Source organism: Rhinatrema bivittatum, chromosome 5 (assembly GCF_901001135.1).
Source record: "Rhinatrema bivittatum chromosome 5, aRhiBiv1.1, whole genome shotgun sequence".
Taxonomy (NCBI): Eukaryota; Metazoa; Chordata; class Amphibia; order Gymnophiona; family Rhinatrematidae; genus Rhinatrema; species Rhinatrema bivittatum.
This window is the reverse complement of record NC_042619.1, coordinates 242,960,708-242,978,751: the sequence shown is the minus strand read 5'-3', so window position 1 is coordinate 242,978,751 and position 18,044 is coordinate 242,960,708. Positions and strand designations below refer to the sequence as shown.

Sequence of the window (18,044 nt, the reverse complement as noted above, 5' to 3'; positions counted from 1 at the left end):
AGACTCTGGCTTGTTGCAGTTTCCAATTCAGTTTTTTCTGCATGATTCTTGTTATGCATTTTGGTCTCTTTATTCTATGTTAGGTGAGGGACAGCACATGATTCAGGTGAGGTTTTCTGCTGGCGTGTAGTTTCTGTGTAGGACTCTATAGAAGCCTGACTTGGTCCGTTTTCCTAATAGGAGATGTATTGGTGTCTTAAGGCCTGGTGTAATATTTTCAGAGACTTATTGTACTTTAAAAGTGTGATCTTACATAAAATGCACACATTTACTTGTATTTAGTTTTAAACATATTGTATGGCTCTCATGGAATTACATTTTAAAATATGTGGCGTTTATGGCTCTCTCAGCCAAAAAGGTTCCTGACCCCTGGGATAGACCCTTCCTCGAGGGGGCATAGTACCAGGTAGCAAGTCTATAGCACAGTCATACGGACGATGTTGCGGAAGGATCTCCGCCTTGGTCTTGGAGAATACGTCCGTGAAGTCCTCATATGGTGCAGGAGGACCCACGACAGAGTGCATCAAGGGAAGTGCAGAAGTGTTAGGCACTTTCATACAATTAGCTAGGCAAAAAGGACTCCATTTGACAATCTGTAACGTATCCCACTGGATTGTAGGCGAGTGCTTCTGTAACCACGGCAACCCTAGCACCACGGGGTGGACAGCCTTCTCCAAGACTAGGAATGGCTATCTCCTCCAAATGGATCGCCCCGGTGCGGACTGTAATAGGTGCGGTGGACATCAGGACAGGTCCGGGAAGAAGCGTCCCCTGGATAGAGGTAATTCGTAACGGGACCTCCCGTCTCTGTGTTGGGATTCACAGCTGGGAGACTAAGTCCTGCAGGATAAAATTACCTCCAGCTCCGGAGTCCAGGAACGCCATCGTCTCAAAGGAGCCCCCGGGATATTCCAAGGTATCCGGGACAGTACATTGAGGAGCTGTAGCACAGCCTAGGAGGAGCTCCTTCCTACCTCCTAGGCTTTTGGTGTTTTTCGCACGCTCCTGGCAGCGTGCCAAGAAGTGGCCCTTCTGGCCACAATACAAGCACAACTTCAACGAATGGCGACGTTGCCTTTCTTCAGCAGAAATCGGGGCCCGACCCAGCTGCATGGGTTCACAGGTGGGAGCGTCTGGACAAGGAATCTTGGGCGAGGACACAGGTCTCTGCCCATGAGCCAGAGTGTAGCGAGGAGAGCGTTGCTCCTTGGCTCGTTGCTGTAGGCGGCGATCAATGCGGGCAGCCATCTCAATCAAGGCATTGAGGTCCTCCGGCAAATCTCGGGCCGCAATTTCATCCTTTATGCGTCCGGAGAGGCCTTCCAGGAAGATGGCCTCAAGACTGCCAACTTGTCAACCTACTTCTTGGGCCAGCGTCCTAAAGTCCATTGCGTAATCTGCCAGGGAGCGAACCCCCTGACGAAGTTGCAGCAGCTCAGACGTAACTGTGGCAACTCGGGCGGGCTCATCAAAGGCCTGGCAAAAGTTCGTGATGAAGGTCTGTTAACGAAGAATCATTGTTCTCCCAGAGGGGAGAAGCCCAGATTAAGGCTTTCCCATCAAGCAGGGACAGGATATATGCCACTTTCACTGCATCAGAGGGGAACTGCCGGGGCAGCAAAGAGAACCGAACAAAACACTGGTTCAGAAAGCCATGGCAGGTCCTTACATCACCAGTGTAGCGGGAGGGTGCCGGCAGCTGCGTCACAGAAGAGTCCGGGGCCTCGGGTACCCGGTCTGGAGCCGAAGCGGCCCTGGCATCCAAACGGGCCGACAACTCCCCTACCGAACTGGGAAGGACCTCGAGGTACTGTTTTTGGTACTGCAGCTACTGGGCCAACCCAGGCAGGTCCAAGGGGACAGGCGCATCCGCCGAGTCCATGGCCTTGCAATCTGTTATGGGAGTCTCTGTTTAGTGGAGCCTTGGGCCGACCTGCTGGAGACTTGGAAAGGTGGATAATGTCTCTGTTGCAAAGCAGGCTGGGAGGCAGATGTTTGGGCAGGGAATGGTTGATAAAGGATTTAGCAAATTGGGAGGCGCTTTGGGAGTTTAGGAGAACGTGGTTTTCGTCTGGCAAAATGATAAGGATCTCAGTCTTGTTGGGATTTAGGATGAGGTTAAGGCTGGTGAGCAGACTATTGATGGATTGTAGACAGCTGTTCCAGTGTGCCCAAGTTTTTTGTAAGGAATCAGTGATAGGTAGAAGAATCTGAACGTCGTCGGCGAAAATGTAGTATATTAATTTGAGGTTAGAAAGTAATTGGCAGAGTGGCAGTAGATAAATGTTAAAGAGTGTGGGGGACAGGGATGATCCTTGTGGGACACCCAGGGTCAATTTGATTGGGTGTGATTCCTTGTTGTTGATCCTGACCTTGTAGAATCTATTCTCCAAGAACGGTCTTCTACTGAAGCCAAAGGGTGGAAGGAGACTTGCTAGAACAAAAAAAAATTAGGAATGAGACCATGGGGAGGGTAAGTTTTAGCCAACATATCCGAGGGTACTTTTTACACGCAGACTGTAGCCAGAGTTTTTAAAGCGGATTTCGGTTCATAAATCAGTGTTTGTGGAAGCTCCCACGGAACCGACACACGAGGTTATACCGGCTGTGGGGCGGGTGCAGCTTTGTGCATCTGGGTTTACGCGCCTTCTTTCGAAAAATGAAAATATACCCTCAGTTTGGGAAATCCCAGAGATAACCGTCGTCTCTGATGAGTTATAACAGGGGAATGTTTTTATTTATTCTTGTGAACAAGGGGAAAAATGTTTACCTCAATTCCCCCTCAATTGAAGCCTTGACCACAGCTGCTCTCAATACTGTTACTGCCAATTTTTCTATTTTATTTTTTTTTTATAAATTCTGTTTATCAATTTTTCCAGGCATACACATTGAACACAGTATATAAGTAACCAAACGTACATTAATGGAAAAAAAAGGCTAGCTGTATCCAAAAACAACAGAACTAAAAAGCATACTATATGATACATCATATAGACAAAAACAAGCAACTGAACTGCCAATTTTTAAGAGAGATTGTGAGCCTATGATATCACATGCCACCACAACCTGCTTCCCACTTCACCATCCTTCCAGTAAAATACCTTATTTACCCTGGTGACTGCAGGGCTGGAAGAAAAGGGCAGATACCACCTGCTTCCCACCCTTGATCCTACTCAGCTAGCACAGAATCTTCACCAAAATTGAAATCATTTTTCAACCTTTGTGTCCATAGTTTGAATCTATCTTGTGTCTTTCTTTGTTCTTGGTTTTCACTTAGTTTCCTCTCTGCCTTCTCTTTCCTTTTTCTTTTAATTCTTTTTCTCCAGTCTTTCTTTCATATCTTTATCATGTTTGTGCCTGTTTTTTCCCCTCATACCTATATCTCTTATCTACCAACTGTCTCTCCACAGCTTATCTTCTCTTACCTCCTAATCTCACCCATGCCTGATACTTCCATCCTTCTTCTCACCCCATCATGCTTCTTCCCTCCATCATGATCTTCTCTTCTGTCAACCCTTCTCTCAGTTTACCTCCCCTATATCAGCCCCTCTCTGTCCACACAGATCCTTTCCCAGTCCTCTTCACCTCTCTTCCTCTTAAGTTCACCAAACAACTCAATCTGCTCCTCTTGTCTTTTCTCTCAGCTTGTATCCCCTATTCCTTTCTCACTGCCCATGTCCCCTCTTTCAGCCTTGAGCTCCTCTCCCAGCCCCTCTTGCCCTCATAGCTTGCATCTTGTCCTATCCCTCTCCCACAGCTTCTCTCCCATTCTCTCTTCCCTTCACATTTCCTCATCTCCTCGCTATGCCAAATTCCTTCTTTCATTTCCTCTCCCAGACCCTCACAGTGGTATTCTCTCTCCTAGCCAATATCCCCCCCTTCAAAACTGTCTCCCAGCAGTTCTCACAGCCCCTCTCCCACTCTTCCTATAGCTCCTTTGTCCTTTTCCTTTCCTCTTTATCAGCAACTCTCCCCATCTCCACTGCAGCTCAGGAAGCCTGTCTGTCCTATACTGCTGCTGGTCTCTGATGCTCATTGGTCAGAAATTCCACTGCCAACCAATGGGCATGAGCTGCAAGGGGAGGCAGGAGCTGTAGCAAAGGAGACAGGCATCCCATTGGTCAGACATTCCACAGCTAGTCAATGAACTGCAGAGGAAGGTGGGAGCAGTATCAAGGAGACAGAAGCCCTCTCCCACAGCCCTGTAGTATGTAGTTCTCAGCGCCCAATCTACAGGAATACAGCAGACAATATTGGGGGTGCTCAAGCACTCACAGAGCTGGTACCTATGATTTCCAGTTCTCATAACATGTCCAGTCCAAGGTCAGAAGATCCAGGTTCACACACTTCAAAACAGAATCAGTTCACACTATTCACAACAGATCTAGGCCAAGGTCAGGATATCCAGGTTCTCTTCTACATTATCATATACAGGTTCCCGCACCAATTACTTTACTTCAGCTTAACTTTAAGGGCCATAGATCTCCTTATTGAATAGAAGGAAATTGTCTCTATTGTGTGTACTGCACACAGACTGCAATAAGTGATACTTCCATTTTGTTCTACACAGCATGGCTAAGTTAGCAGGAGCAAGGGTCTGTTCCCAGAGATCCCTCTTCAAGCTTTACTACCCTTAACAGAAACATGGAGGTAACCAACAAGGATCGGCATTTACTACCATAAGAAATTTGCTGGGCAGACTAGATGAACCATTTGGTCTTTTTCTGCCATCATTCCTAAGTTAATATTTAAGCCCCAAGGTCCAAGCTGCATCTTCAGGGGCAAAGCTCCTGGTGCTTGTGTCAAGCTTAATATTAGATCTCTTCCCTTGCAAAATGTGGATTTACTAGTGCCATTCAGCAGGCTACCAGAAGCTTTTGGCCCTTATATTCTGGTCACCAAAATCCACATGATGAAAGACCCCAGCCTGGAACAGACATAGATGCAAAGGAGTGGCTGAATCTCCCTGCTCATGAAAGGATTGCCTCATCAGAAAGTGTTTGGTTGGCAAGCCAATGGTGTAGAGGCTCACTGTCTATCAGAGGAGAAGGATTGCCATGTCAGGAGCACTTTGACTAATGAACAGATTTTATAGCATGGACTTTGTAGTGCTTGCTTGGAAGGGATTCGCAGAGACCTGTGGGTCTGCTGGATTCCACTGGAGAATTTGCCAAGCAGAACGTGGGTTTTTTTTCATTTGACTTTATTGTCATTACTAGTTGATAAATAGGAAGACATCATACATTAGACCAGGGGTCGGGAACCCATGGCTCGCGAGCCAGATATGGCTCTTTTGAGGGCTGCATCTGGCTCGCAGACACGTGTCGCCATACTTCGCGGTTCCCCGCTGACCCAGCTGCTCCCCGGTCCTCCGCCGCCCGGGCTTAAAATGCTGTCAGCCCGGGTGGAACGCGGCAGGACAGCTGGAGTCAGCGGCACCGGCGTGCTCTCTTCTCCTCCCCCCCCCCCCGCGGCCCGGAAGAGGAAGTGGAGAGCATCGGGTGCCTGCGCGGGAAGAAGAGACCACACTAGCGTGGTCTCTTCTTCCGCGCAGGCACCCGATGCTCACCACTTCCTCTTCCGGGCCGCGGGGGGGAGGAGAAGAGAGCACGCCGACTAGAGTCATCCGGGTGCCTGCGCGGGAGTCATCGGGTGTCAGCCGGGTGCCAGCGCTGGAGTCATCGGGTGCCTGCGCGGGTCTTCCCGCGCAGGCACCCGATGCTCTCCACTTCCTCTTCCGGGCCGCGGGAAGAAGAGAGCACGCCGGTGCTCTCTTCTTCCCGCGGCCCGGAAGAGGAAGTGGAGAGCATCGGGTGCCTGCGCGGGAAGAAGACTGCAGCGCGGCTCGGAGGAAAATGAAAATCTTCAACCGCGGCCGATGGGACTCCGCCTTCGCCTCCGCGAGGGCTGAAAATGAAGGAGGTTAGCGTTGGGAGGTGGCTGCTGCTGCCGCGAGTTCCCGGGAGGGGGGGGGGGGGGGAGAGAGTGAATGAGCGAGCAAGCATGTGTGTTTGAGATCCTGTGTGTGTGAGTGAGAGATTGCATGTATGTGAATGATTGAGAGCCTGTATATGTGAAAGAGAGTATGTCTGTGATTGAGATCCTGCCTGTGAGAGAGAGAGCATGAATGTAAGTTTACCATTGGGAACCTGTATGTGTAAGTTTGTAATTGAAAACCTGTTTGTTTGAAAGAGTATGTGTGTATGATTGAGATCCTTTGTGTGTGAGAGAGATCATGTGTATGTATGATTAAGAGCCTGTGTGTATAAGTAAGAGAGAGATCATGTGTGTCTGTGTCTGATTGACAGCTGGTTTAGGTGATGGAGCATGTGAGTATGTGATTGAGAGCCTGTGTTTAAATGAGAGAGAGAGACCATGTGTGTCTGTGTGTGATTGAGAGCTGATTTAGGTGAGGGAGCATGTGAGTATGTGATTGAGAGCCTGTGTGTAAATGAGAGAAAGAGAGGACATGTTTGTAAGCATGTGAATGAGAGTCTGTGTGTGAGAGAAAAAGACAGCATGTATTTATGTGATTGAAAGCCTGTGTGTGTGTAAGCGTGAAAAGATAGACAGCATGTGTGTAAATGTGTAATTAAGAGCCTATATAAGTGAGAGAGAAAAAACATTTGTATATGTGAGTGACTGAGAGCATGTGTGTATAGGTGTGTCATTGAGAGCCATTGTGAGAGAGAGCGCTGGTATGTGACAGAGAGGAGAAAGTTCCAAGCAAACCACCCCACCTCCTGCTAATTCAGAACAATCTCAGGACACCTGGATATCAAACGTTCCCAGGTATGCAGAGCAAAAAAATTTTTGTATCCTTATTATTTTTCATTACTGGATCTTTGTGTCTGCTATTTTGAAATATTTTGTTGGTATCTGGAAATGTTTTATATGAGTTTTTAATTATTGGATATTCCACTCATCAGCTGTTTCGAAATATGTTCTTTTTGTTAGTACAGTTTTACTGCTGATGATTTTATATTTCTTGATTTGTTTTATAAGGATGTGTGATGTTTCTTTTTTCCTTTGTTACACTGCATACAGAGACTCTGGCTTGTTGCAGTTTCCAATTCAGTTTTTGTCTGCATGCTTCTTGTTATGCGTTTTGGTCTCTTTATTCTATGTTAGGTGAGGGACAGCACGTGATTCAGGTGAGGTTTTCTGCTGGCGTGTAGTTTCTGTGTAGGACTCTATAGCAGCCTGACTTGGTCCGTTTTCCTAGTAGGAGATGTATTGGTGTCTTAAGGCCTGGTGTAATATTTTCAGAGACTTATTGTACTTTAAAAGTGTGATCTTACATAAAATGCACACATTTACTTGTATTTAGTTTTAAACATATTGTATGGCTCTCATGGAATTACATTTTAAAATATGTGGCGTTTATGGCTCTCTCAGCCAAAAAGGTTCCTGACCCCTGCATTAGACGGTAGGGAATTTATAAATCTCATTTGTTTTGCCTTCTCTTTTGGACTTTACTGTTATGGCTAACTGATCCTAAGATGGCTGCATGGATGTATTTTTGTCTTGCCTGGAAGGACATTTTTTTCATCAGGAATTTCCGATGCTCACTCTGTAGAAGTGCATTCCAAACATTAGATGGTATATTATTAAGGATTTGCCATTACTATTATATTGTTCTGAAGATTTGGTGGGGAATAGGATTTAAGTTTCTTTCATTTACTATTCTCTGTTTTCTCATCTATCATTTATTGAGCGGGTTGGAAGTAACTATGTAAATCTGTTAGCTAAGCATGGATGCTTTTGGGGTTGGTTATAATTATTAGATTTGGTGTGTGTTGGGGGGAAGGTGAGTTATGGACTTGTGTGTTAAACTGGTTGGGTTACTAGGATCCTATATCGATAGGGAACTGTATGGGTTAAATTGCAAGGTTTTTTGCCTATGAAATAAGCCACTCTTCTATTTCTGAAAATAGTAATTTGGGTCTGGGAACCAGCTGCTTAGGAGCTATTTGGCTAAACATCTCCAGATAAATAGGCTTGTTTGCCTAATTTTCAATGTTTGAGTTAAAGTGTCATGTTACTTCACTTGATTATGTTGAAATAAGAGTCAGCAAACAATTATAGATTTCTTTTTATTGGATTATCTCAATACATCTGTAACTGGCTCTTGAAACCTCCATTGTAATTGACTCTGCTCCAAAAATTGCTGCTAATGGGGTGAAGAGTTATGTTAGCTAAATGACAAAAAAAATCTCCTCTCCATCAGTTGATGAGTAAATATACAGGGTATGTGGGCTCATGGAAATGGATGCAATGATAGCAAATGTGAGAGAAGCATGGCATTCTGGGTAAGGCCCTAGTGCTTCATTTCTTCTATATAAAGAAGTAAGTGATTGCTAATAATAGTGGAATTTATAAATGTTGTGAAAACGATTAGTTACTGCTTACTCTGAACCTCTGCCAGATAAACCATATAGTTAATCTGTTTGCAAAAAAATGGTGAGATTACATACCTGATAATCTCCTTTTCCTTAGTGTAGACAGATGGACTCAGAACAAGTGGGTATAGTGTGCTCGTGCTAGCAGTTGGAGACGGATCTGACGTCAGCACAGGTACATATACCCCCACAGGAAGTGAAGCTCTTCAGTAATCTTCCTTGCAAAAGCTGTTATGGATATATGTGTACTGACGCTCAATGAAATAGTGAAAATAGGATTCCCCTGACCGATTGATAGTAGCTGGAGACCGCCAGCATTCCCAACCGGAAGGCATCAACACCTGGCAGAGTGGACGCACTCATGTAAGAAGTGATAAGGCTTACCTTGAATCGGTGAACCCAATGTATACAGGCAGCTGGGCGGGATGCTGAGTCCATCTGTCTACACTAAGGAAAACAAGATTATCAGGTAAGTAATCTCACCATTTCCTGTCGTGTAGCCAGATGGACTCAGAACAAGTGGGATGTACAAAAGCTTTACTCCTGGACTGGGCGGGAGGCTGCCTGAGGACCGCATAAGACCGCCCTCGCAAATGCTGTGTCCTCCCTGGCCTGGACATCCAGACGGTAGAACCTGGAGAAGGTGTGGAGGGAGGACCATGTCGCCGCTTTACCTATTTCTGCAGGTGACAGCATCCTAGATTCAGCCCAAGATGCCGCTTGGGCTCTGGTAGAATGAGCCTTGACTTGAAGAGGCGGTGACTTCCCGGCCTCTACGTAGGCTGCTCTGATAACTTCTTTAATCCAGCGGGCGATGGTGGGCCGAGAGGCCGCTTCACCTTGTTTCTTCCCGCTGTGAAGGACGAACAGATGGTCAGTCTTTCGTACTGTTTCTGTCATTTCCAGGTATCTGGGCAGCAATCTGCCGATGTCGAGATGGCGTAACAAACGCCCTTCTTCTGATTTCTTCAAACCTGCCGTGGTTGGCAAGGATATGGTCTGGTTGAGGTGAAATTGTGAGACTACCTTAGGCAAGAAGGATGGAACCGTGCGAAGATGGATAGCCTCAGGAGTGATTCTGAGAAAAGGATCACGGCAAGACAGTGCTTGTAGCTCTGAGATGCGGCGTGCTGAACATACAGCCAACAAGAACACCATCTTCAAAGTTAGAGAATGGAGAGACAGGCCCCAAAGGGGTCTGAAGGTGGATCCCACGAGGAAATCCAAAACTATGTTGAGGTTCCACAAAGGCACTGGCCACTTCAGTGGCGGACGAATGTGCTTGACTCCTTTCAGAAAGCGAGAAACATCTGGGTGCATGGCAATGGTCTTGCCATCCCTCCTGGGACCATAGCAAGACAGCGCAGCCACCTGAACCTTGATGGAGCTGAGGGAGAGACCCTTCTGAAGTCCATCCTGCAGGAAATCCAAAACAATAGGGATTGTGGCCGCATGCGGATTGGTGCCGTGAGTGTCGCACCAGTCTTCAAATACTCTCCAGATCCGTACGTAAGTGAGGGATGTGGAAAACTTGCGAGCTCGGAGGAGTGTATCTATCACTGGCTCCGAGTAACCTCTTTTCTTCAGCCTAGCCCTCTCAATGGCCAGACCGTAAGAGAGAATTGAGCTGGATCCTCGTGAAGGATGGGACCTTGACGTAGCAGGTAGGGATGTGCAGACAAAAAGTTTATGTTTATAAGTCCATAAGTCGAAGGTGAGGGTCAATTTCGGTCAATATGGACATATGTAGAATTCCATAAGTTGAAGCTATGTCCATACGTGCACCGGTTCCCTAAATAAAAATTTAAACCCCTCACCCTCCTTAATCCCCCCCCCCAAGACTTACCAAAACTCCCTGGTGGTCCAGCGGGGAGTCAGGAAGCCATTCCTGTATTCCTTTGCGAGGAGCACGTGACATCGGCGTCACGTCGGAGTGGCGCGGACGTCACGTGATTCACCGCGCCTCCGCTCCCGGATCCCCGTTGGACCCAACCGGAACTTTTGGCCAGCTTGGGGGGGGGCCTCCTGACCCCCCCAAGCTGGCCTGGAGGCCATGGCTGAACCAGGGCGTCAATCCCGTGAGAGAACGGATCTCGCTTGCGGCTGAAGTATCTGGGTACTTGAGTATTGGACCTGTCCGCTAATAAGTCCATGTCCAGAATCCCCCAGTGATCCACAATCATCTGGAAGGCTGTGGGCGACAGCTGCCATTCCCCTGGATTTTGGCTTTCTCTGCTGAGGAAGTCCGCCGTGGTGTTGTCCCTTCTGGCAATGTGGACGGCGGAGATGTCCTGAAGATTCGCCTCTGCCCAAGCCATCAGCCCAAGCCATCAGCCCAAGCCATCAGCAGGCCAGCTTGGGGGGGCCTCCTGACCCCCCCAAGCTGGCCAAAAGTTCCGGTTGGGTCCAACGAGGGGTCCGGGAGCGGAGGCGCGGTGGACCACGTGACGCCGACGTCACGTGCTCCTCGCAAAGGAATACAGGAATGGCTTCCTGACTCCTCGCTGGACCACCAGGGAGTTTTGGTAAGTCTTGGGGGGGATTAAGGCGGGTGAGGGGTTTAAATTTTTATTTAGGGAACCGGTGCACGTATGGACATAGCCTCAACTTATGGAATTCTACATATGTCCATATTGACCAAAATTGACCCTCACCTTCGACTTATGGACTTATGAACATAAACTTTTTGTCTGCACATCCCTACTACCTATGCCCCCTCCAATTACCAAGCCCTTATTCCTTCTAGGTTGATAGCGGAGGGCTTCCCATTAAAGACTTCAGCTCAGTTCACACCTTTATGTCCCATTACTATCTGGACAATCTCTTGAGAACTGACAAATTTGGACAATCAGTTTTGCATAGTCTACTCTCCATTGTGGGGTCTGAGTTGCTTGCTAAGTAAATGCTCTACTGTAACCCTCCGCTTGGGACTCCCCCCCTATAATGGCTAATTCAGCCTGATTATTGATCGAAAAAGCACGTTTGTTCACTGTAAACAGTGTTTTCCGTAGATAGCAGGATGAATTAGCCATGTCTAACCCTTTTTCTTGGATTTTACACTGTTCCAAGGGCACAAAAATAATATTTGTTTCTGGGGCAGTCTTCATAGGCCTATCTCCCTGACTGCAGATCCCAAGAGGAGGATTTTTTTTTTTATGGGGGGGTGAAGGCAGACATTCATGGTCCAGGTAGTGGTGAGAATTTGCCTAGTGTATATAGGTATGTATACTGTATGTGGTGTGGTGCTGCAGGGATATATAGGTTGGATACAGTACTGGGTGTTCAAAACAAAAAAACTTTACTGATTTTCTACAAAATTTAAATCAATGTCCAATGATGTATACTTGTGATGAATAGCTGAAAGTGATCTAGTTTTGTGTAGGTGTTCAGGAGTTCAAGTCAATTTGGGTGTGAGCTTACCACTCTCGCACTGTACGTAAGTGTCCCAGGTGACTAAGGAAATTCTATCAGTAGTGGGATCCTCTTCAACATACAAAAACAATCCTATCTGAGTCCAATGTGTACTTCTCTATAACCTAGCCAGTGTCCCTGAAGGGGGTAGATCCAGTGAGAGATCTTCAGTTCTGGTCCTTTTCTTCTCCAGCTTCCTTCAGATTTACCTGCTTGGGGGGGAGGGGGGGAAGGTTTGATAGCTGATGGAAACCAGCTATCTTGCCCAGCCCTCCAAAGGTCAGAAGGAAAACAGAACAAACCAAGCTGCTATAGATTCCTACACGCTAGCAGAATACCCCTCCTCGATCATACATACAGAACACAGGAAGACCCTCACCAAATACAGAAAAAAGAAACCATAACATATAAATAGAAACATGCAGGCAAAAAGTGAATAGGAAAACTGCAACAAGTCAGACTCTATGTAATGCAACAATGGAAAAACTGAAATCACCAATTGTCAGCAATTAAACTTTAAAATCAAGAAATAGAATAAATACATTAATCATAATTGTATAAACATACTAATAAAAAGAATATCTCAAAACAGCTGGTGAATGGAAATCCAATAATTAAAATTCAGTTTGTTCTAAATTTCTCAAACACCAATAACATATTTCAAAACAGCAGACGCGTCATCCAAAAATTAAAACTAATAAGGATAAAATAATTCACACGCTCCACACCTGGAAACTTTTGATTTCTAATCACTCAGATTGTCATGGATTAGTGACAGAGAGATGTATAAACTTTCTCCTCTCTCTCTCATAGATATATCTATACATACACATACATATGCTCTCTCCCTCATACATACACATGTTCACATGCTTCCTCTCTCTCTCACACATACATTCTCACTCACACACATGCTCACAGATGCTCCCTTCTACATATATTTGCTTACACACATTCCCTCTTACAAACATACACACAAGCATCCCTCTCTCACATATACATAAACACACACATGCTCACACACACACACACACACACGAAGAGAACACCCTATGCTTCAGTACATCATTCTTTCCTGATATAAACTGAAGAATTTACTGCTCAAAAACTTACTATTTAGACTTCTTATTCCATCATCCCTAGAATTGCATGTCTCAGTGCTCTCTCACACACACACACCCTCCCTCCTCTCACATGCACATATGACACCCACACACACTCCACTTATGCTCAGAAACACACACACACATGCTCAGACACCCCCACACACTCCACTTGTGCTCAAACACATACATACACTCCACTTCTGCTCAGACACCCCCACACACACACTCCACTTCTGCTCAGACACCCCCCCACACACACATACATGCTCAGACACCCCCACACACTCCACTTGTGCTCAAACACATACATACACTCCACTTCTGCTCAGACACCCCCACACACACACTCCACTTATGCTCAGACACCCACACACACTCCACTTGTGCTCAAACACATACATACACACTCCACTTCTGCTCAGACACCCCCACACACACACTCCACTTATGCTCAGACACCCACACACACTCCACTTGTGCTCAAACACATACATACACACTCCACTTCTGCTCAGACACCCCCCCCACACACACATACATGCTCAGACATCCCCACACACACTCCACTTCTGCTCAGACACCCCCCCACACACACATACATGCTCAGACATCCCCACACACACTCCACTTCTGCTCAGACACCCCCCCCACACACACATACATGCTCAGACATCCCCACACACACTCCACTTCTGCTCAGACACCCCCCCACACACACATACATGCTCAGACATCCCCACACACACTCCACTTCTGCTCAGACACCCCCCCACACACACATACATGCTCAGACATCCCCACACACACTCCACTTCTGCTCAGACACCCCCCCACACACACATACATGCTCAGACATCCCCACACACACTCCACTTATGCTCAGACACCCACACACACTCCACTTGTGCTCAGACACCCCCCACACACACATACATGCTCAGACATCCCCACACACACTCCACTTATGCTCAGATACCCACACACACACATACATACATGCTCAGACATACACAGGTTTCCTCTTGCTCATACATACACCAAGGCCTCTCCAAGCAACCCTGGCCCTCCACTTCTTCGGCAGGGCAGGTTGGAAGCTGCCTTGTGGCTTGCTTTTTCCTGCTGGCTGCCTAGCGTGTGGTCCTGCAGCTCATCCTGACCTTGCAGCTCTGCAACTCTTTGCTGTGCAGCAGGTTGGGAACTGCCAAGCGGCCCTAGGGCTCCTATTGTTCACCGCAGGGCACTATGGCTGCTTCGCTGCACAGCCCTGCAAATCTCTCATCTTTGCCATTTGGCGGGTTGCGAAACACCGTGCAGTCCTAGGGCTCTTCACCGCACAACGAGGAAGAGGAGGAGCTGCAGTACCGTGCAGGCCTCCGCCGCCCCCTCATCTTATCTGTGTGGTGGGTTGGGAACTGCCACGGGGCCCTGCAAGTTCCTCCTCTTCACTGCTGTGGCCTGCGGCTCCTTTTCTTTGCGGCGCCAACAGCTGACTCAACTTGGTCGCGGCGCTGAGGCCGCTGCCCCTTCCTAGCCACCCCCCTGTTAAAGTGCACGGCTTGCACAGTGGGTTGCACTGGCTCTGTCCTTATTCAGGTGATGATCATCTCAGGAGGAACTCAGGTTTCACATAGTTAAACAACTCAGAAAGAGAAAATCTTAATCAAAGCAGGCAGATTCTCTCAAGCAGAATGTGCCAGGGTAGGAATCTACTCTCAAAAACCACCCAGTCAGGGAAATGGGCCTCACTTGGGACAGGGCAACCAAAAACATCCCCAAACCAAAATGCCACACTTACTCCTAGGCTAGCCCCCTCTTCTGGACAGGGATTAAACCACCACAGGCAACCTCAGGGGGATGTGCTATAGGGAATTTTTTCTCCCTCCTGTTACCTCAAGGGCAGGAATCTAGGGCCATCTAATGAGTAACCAGGGGTCAAAATACATGGAATACCCTGGAGAGTCAACTAACTAGCTAGATTTAGCTATGATAAAGACTGAGGAGGCTCACAAGGCAATGCCCATGTGGGAATTCCCACACATGCTCAGTAGAGGTCAAATCTCTACTAGCTAGGAGAGACAAGTCCATTTGGTACTGCCAGATGATATCACCCACATATAATGGCTAATTCATCCTGCTATCTACAGAAAAGACAGTTTATGATGAGCAAGCATGCTTCCTCCACCTTTCTCTTTCTGAAAATGGTACAATTTCTTTTCTCTCTTCCCTTTGGGGTTTTCTCTACAGCGCCCTTTTTGTTTCTGATTGGCTTCTTTCACCACTTCCTGAACAGTGCAATATGATGGATATCTCACATCACCACAAGGGTGGGAGGAATGGGTGTTTAGGTTTATGGTAGAGAGGGGGCCTTTTCAATTTGTGTGTTTTATTTTACTTTTTTCTGCTGTAAACCTTTCTTTGGTATGTAACCTAATGCTATGACTTATAATGCAACGTTCATAGCAAGTTGCATTTATTTGTAAAAATCAATACAATTCAACTTAAACAAATGGACACACAAGTAATCTGAATTAATTGAGTAAATAATTTGTACATATTTTTCCAGTAAAACCAAATCTTCCTGCAAATGTAACCATCAGATGGGAAAAGAATACAGTTATCATCACATGTAGTAAACCAAAAGCAATTCATTGTTTCAAATTTGAACTTCATTACAAAAGCAAGTATGATGAAGAGTGGCAGGTAAGTACCAAAGAAAGAGTGTATCATTAAAATATTTGATTTTTTTATTGCTCTCTTTCTGCTTCCTCATTGCTGCTATACTTAACTTTCAGATTTTCTCCATTAAAACTGGCCTGATTTTAATATGATCCATCAGAAATTTGGTTTTGCTCTGGACTTATGCAGAGCTCTCGCATATTAAGCCAACATGAAATTTGTGATATATATTACAGACCCTAATGATCTTTGAGAGACGGAAGGTCATTTCTGCTTTAGAAAAGTCAAGGAAGTGGGGGAGGCTGATGACGTCAGCGGAGCGAGTGGCAGCCTGATCCACAGCTCCCGACTGAACCGGTGGAAATCGCTCGAATCTGCAGCCATCCAGCGTCTATTTTCGGCGAAAATACAGCGTTCTTGTCCCCCACATTCAGCCCATGTCGTGCCGCAAAAAAGGGCCCGATTTTCATAAATTTTCATATCAAAAAGTGGAACGGGAGCCGCGGACCAATAAATCCAAGATGGCGGCCGGACCTGCCTCGGAGATGTCGGAGGAGGAGGAAGATCGGTGCGTGGTAGCCGACTCTGAAATCCCTAATAGGGGTGAGTTTAAAGCTTGGTTCCGGGAACTGCGGCATGACTTACAGGCCTTTAAAACTGAAATTAGAGAAGTGGTGGGTGAGCTCCGGGAGGAGGTCAGCGAAATGGGACGGAGGATATTTGAATACGAGACCCGCACAGAAGCCCAAGCTGATGCTGTTAAAACCCTTAAGGCAGACAACAAAAATATCTCTCAGGAACTGCAGCAATTGTCCCTGAAAATGGAGGACTTAGAAAACAGGAGCCGCAGAATGAACTTGCGATTTCGCGGTATTCCTGATACGCCAGAATATGCAGACTGTGCCCAGGTCATCTTAAAACTTTGTCTGGATATCCTACAAAAGCAGGAAGCTCCGACGGGAGAAGGCCCTGCGCCACCTCCGAAGGTGAAAATTGAGAGGGCTCACAGGGCTCTGGGTCCCCGGCTGGCCAACAGAGTGAAGGACATTATAGTTTGTTTCCATGAATATGCTGTGAAAGATAGGGTGCTTATGGCGGCGCGAAAACAGGGGACAATTACGCTGGATGGCCATGAAGTTCAGATTTACGCTGATCTCTCTCCTATCACCTTAAAGAGGCGTGCTGATTTGAGACCCATAACGGAGATCTTGCTGAAGGAAAAGCTCCTTTATAGATGGCTGTTCCCATTTGGGATCAGCTTTTCATGCCAGGGCCGAACTTATAAAGCCCAATCTCTCAGAGAAGCTGCCGGTTGCTTGAAGGAAGCGGGGTTCAGTGCTCCAGATGTTCCGACACCTCCATCTCCTACGAGCGCACAGAGAGAGGAACCAAGATGGCAGAGGATGGGAAAAGGAGGAAAGAGGCTGCGGCGCACCCCGACTCCGGATCCGACTCCTTCAGCAGCGGACCCTACCTGAGTGGGTCGGCGGACTCGGCGATTTCTTCAGTCTTTGTTTCCAGTAATAGCTGGATGGCTGCATTGTAGAAAGTTGATTGTTTGCATTTTGTGATTTTCACCGGGTGGGGCAGCGGGTGTTCTGCTGTGCCATGCCTCTAATTTTTGGGCCTTGTACCCGACGACTACGGTCAATTGGTGGGGAAGGGGGAGGGGGGGGCAGGGGTTTTTTGTTCTTGCAGGACCATGCGTGTTATACACACCGGTTTTTCTGTTTTACCTTGGGTTTGGTATTTTCTTTTATGTGGACTTGGACCGTGATCTCGTCTAACAGTGGGCAGGTATGCTTGGGCCCTCCTTATAATCTTTTGCCATGACGACATTCCGGCTATTTTCCTTGAATGTGAAAGGATTAAATTCTCCGCGGAAGCGCAAACTTTTATTTAAAGACTTACAACGGGGAAATGTGGCGGTGGCCATGGTGCAAGAAACGCACCTTAAACGGCGGTATGAACACCTGATGCGCTCCCCACATTATCCTCACCAGTTTTGGGCGGCGAGTTCCAAGAGTTCCCGTTATGCAGGGGTGGGAATTATGTTTCAGAAGGATTTTGCTTTTGAAATGATTAAGTGTGTGCCTGACCCCGAGGGCAGATTTCTCCTGCTTATTATTTTGGTGGCGGGGGAAAAATATACGTTGGTAAATGTGTATGCCCCTAACTCCGGGCAGGCTGCTTTTTTTGCTAAACTGTTTGGTATAATTCAGATTCACCTGGAGGGCCATCTTTTAATGGTGGGGGACTGTAACATTTTGCTTAACCCCAAACTGGACTCCTCTGTGGGCAGGGGCTCTATCCCCAAGAAGGACAGGAGTAGTTTACTCACTCTCCTTCGTCATTTTCAATTGGAGGATACGTGGCGTTTTTTCCATCCTCACAAAAGGGAATATACATTTTATTCCAATCCCCATAATTTATATACCAGGATTGATTA

General features: G+C 46.9%; 1 protein-coding gene across 1 annotated transcript in view; it reads left to right on the top strand.

The window, feature by feature from the left end:
* The window catches only part of CRLF2 (cytokine receptor like factor 2), an 87,423-nt gene that overhangs the window by 43,863 nt on the left and 25,516 nt on the right, over positions 1–18,044 (top strand). Inside the window, exon 5 of the mRNA XM_029603629.1 lies at positions 15,483–15,619. Within this exon, the coding sequence (XP_029459489.1) occupies positions 15,483–15,619 (137 nt within the window). The remainder of the gene's footprint in view (positions 1–15,482; positions 15,620–18,044) is intronic.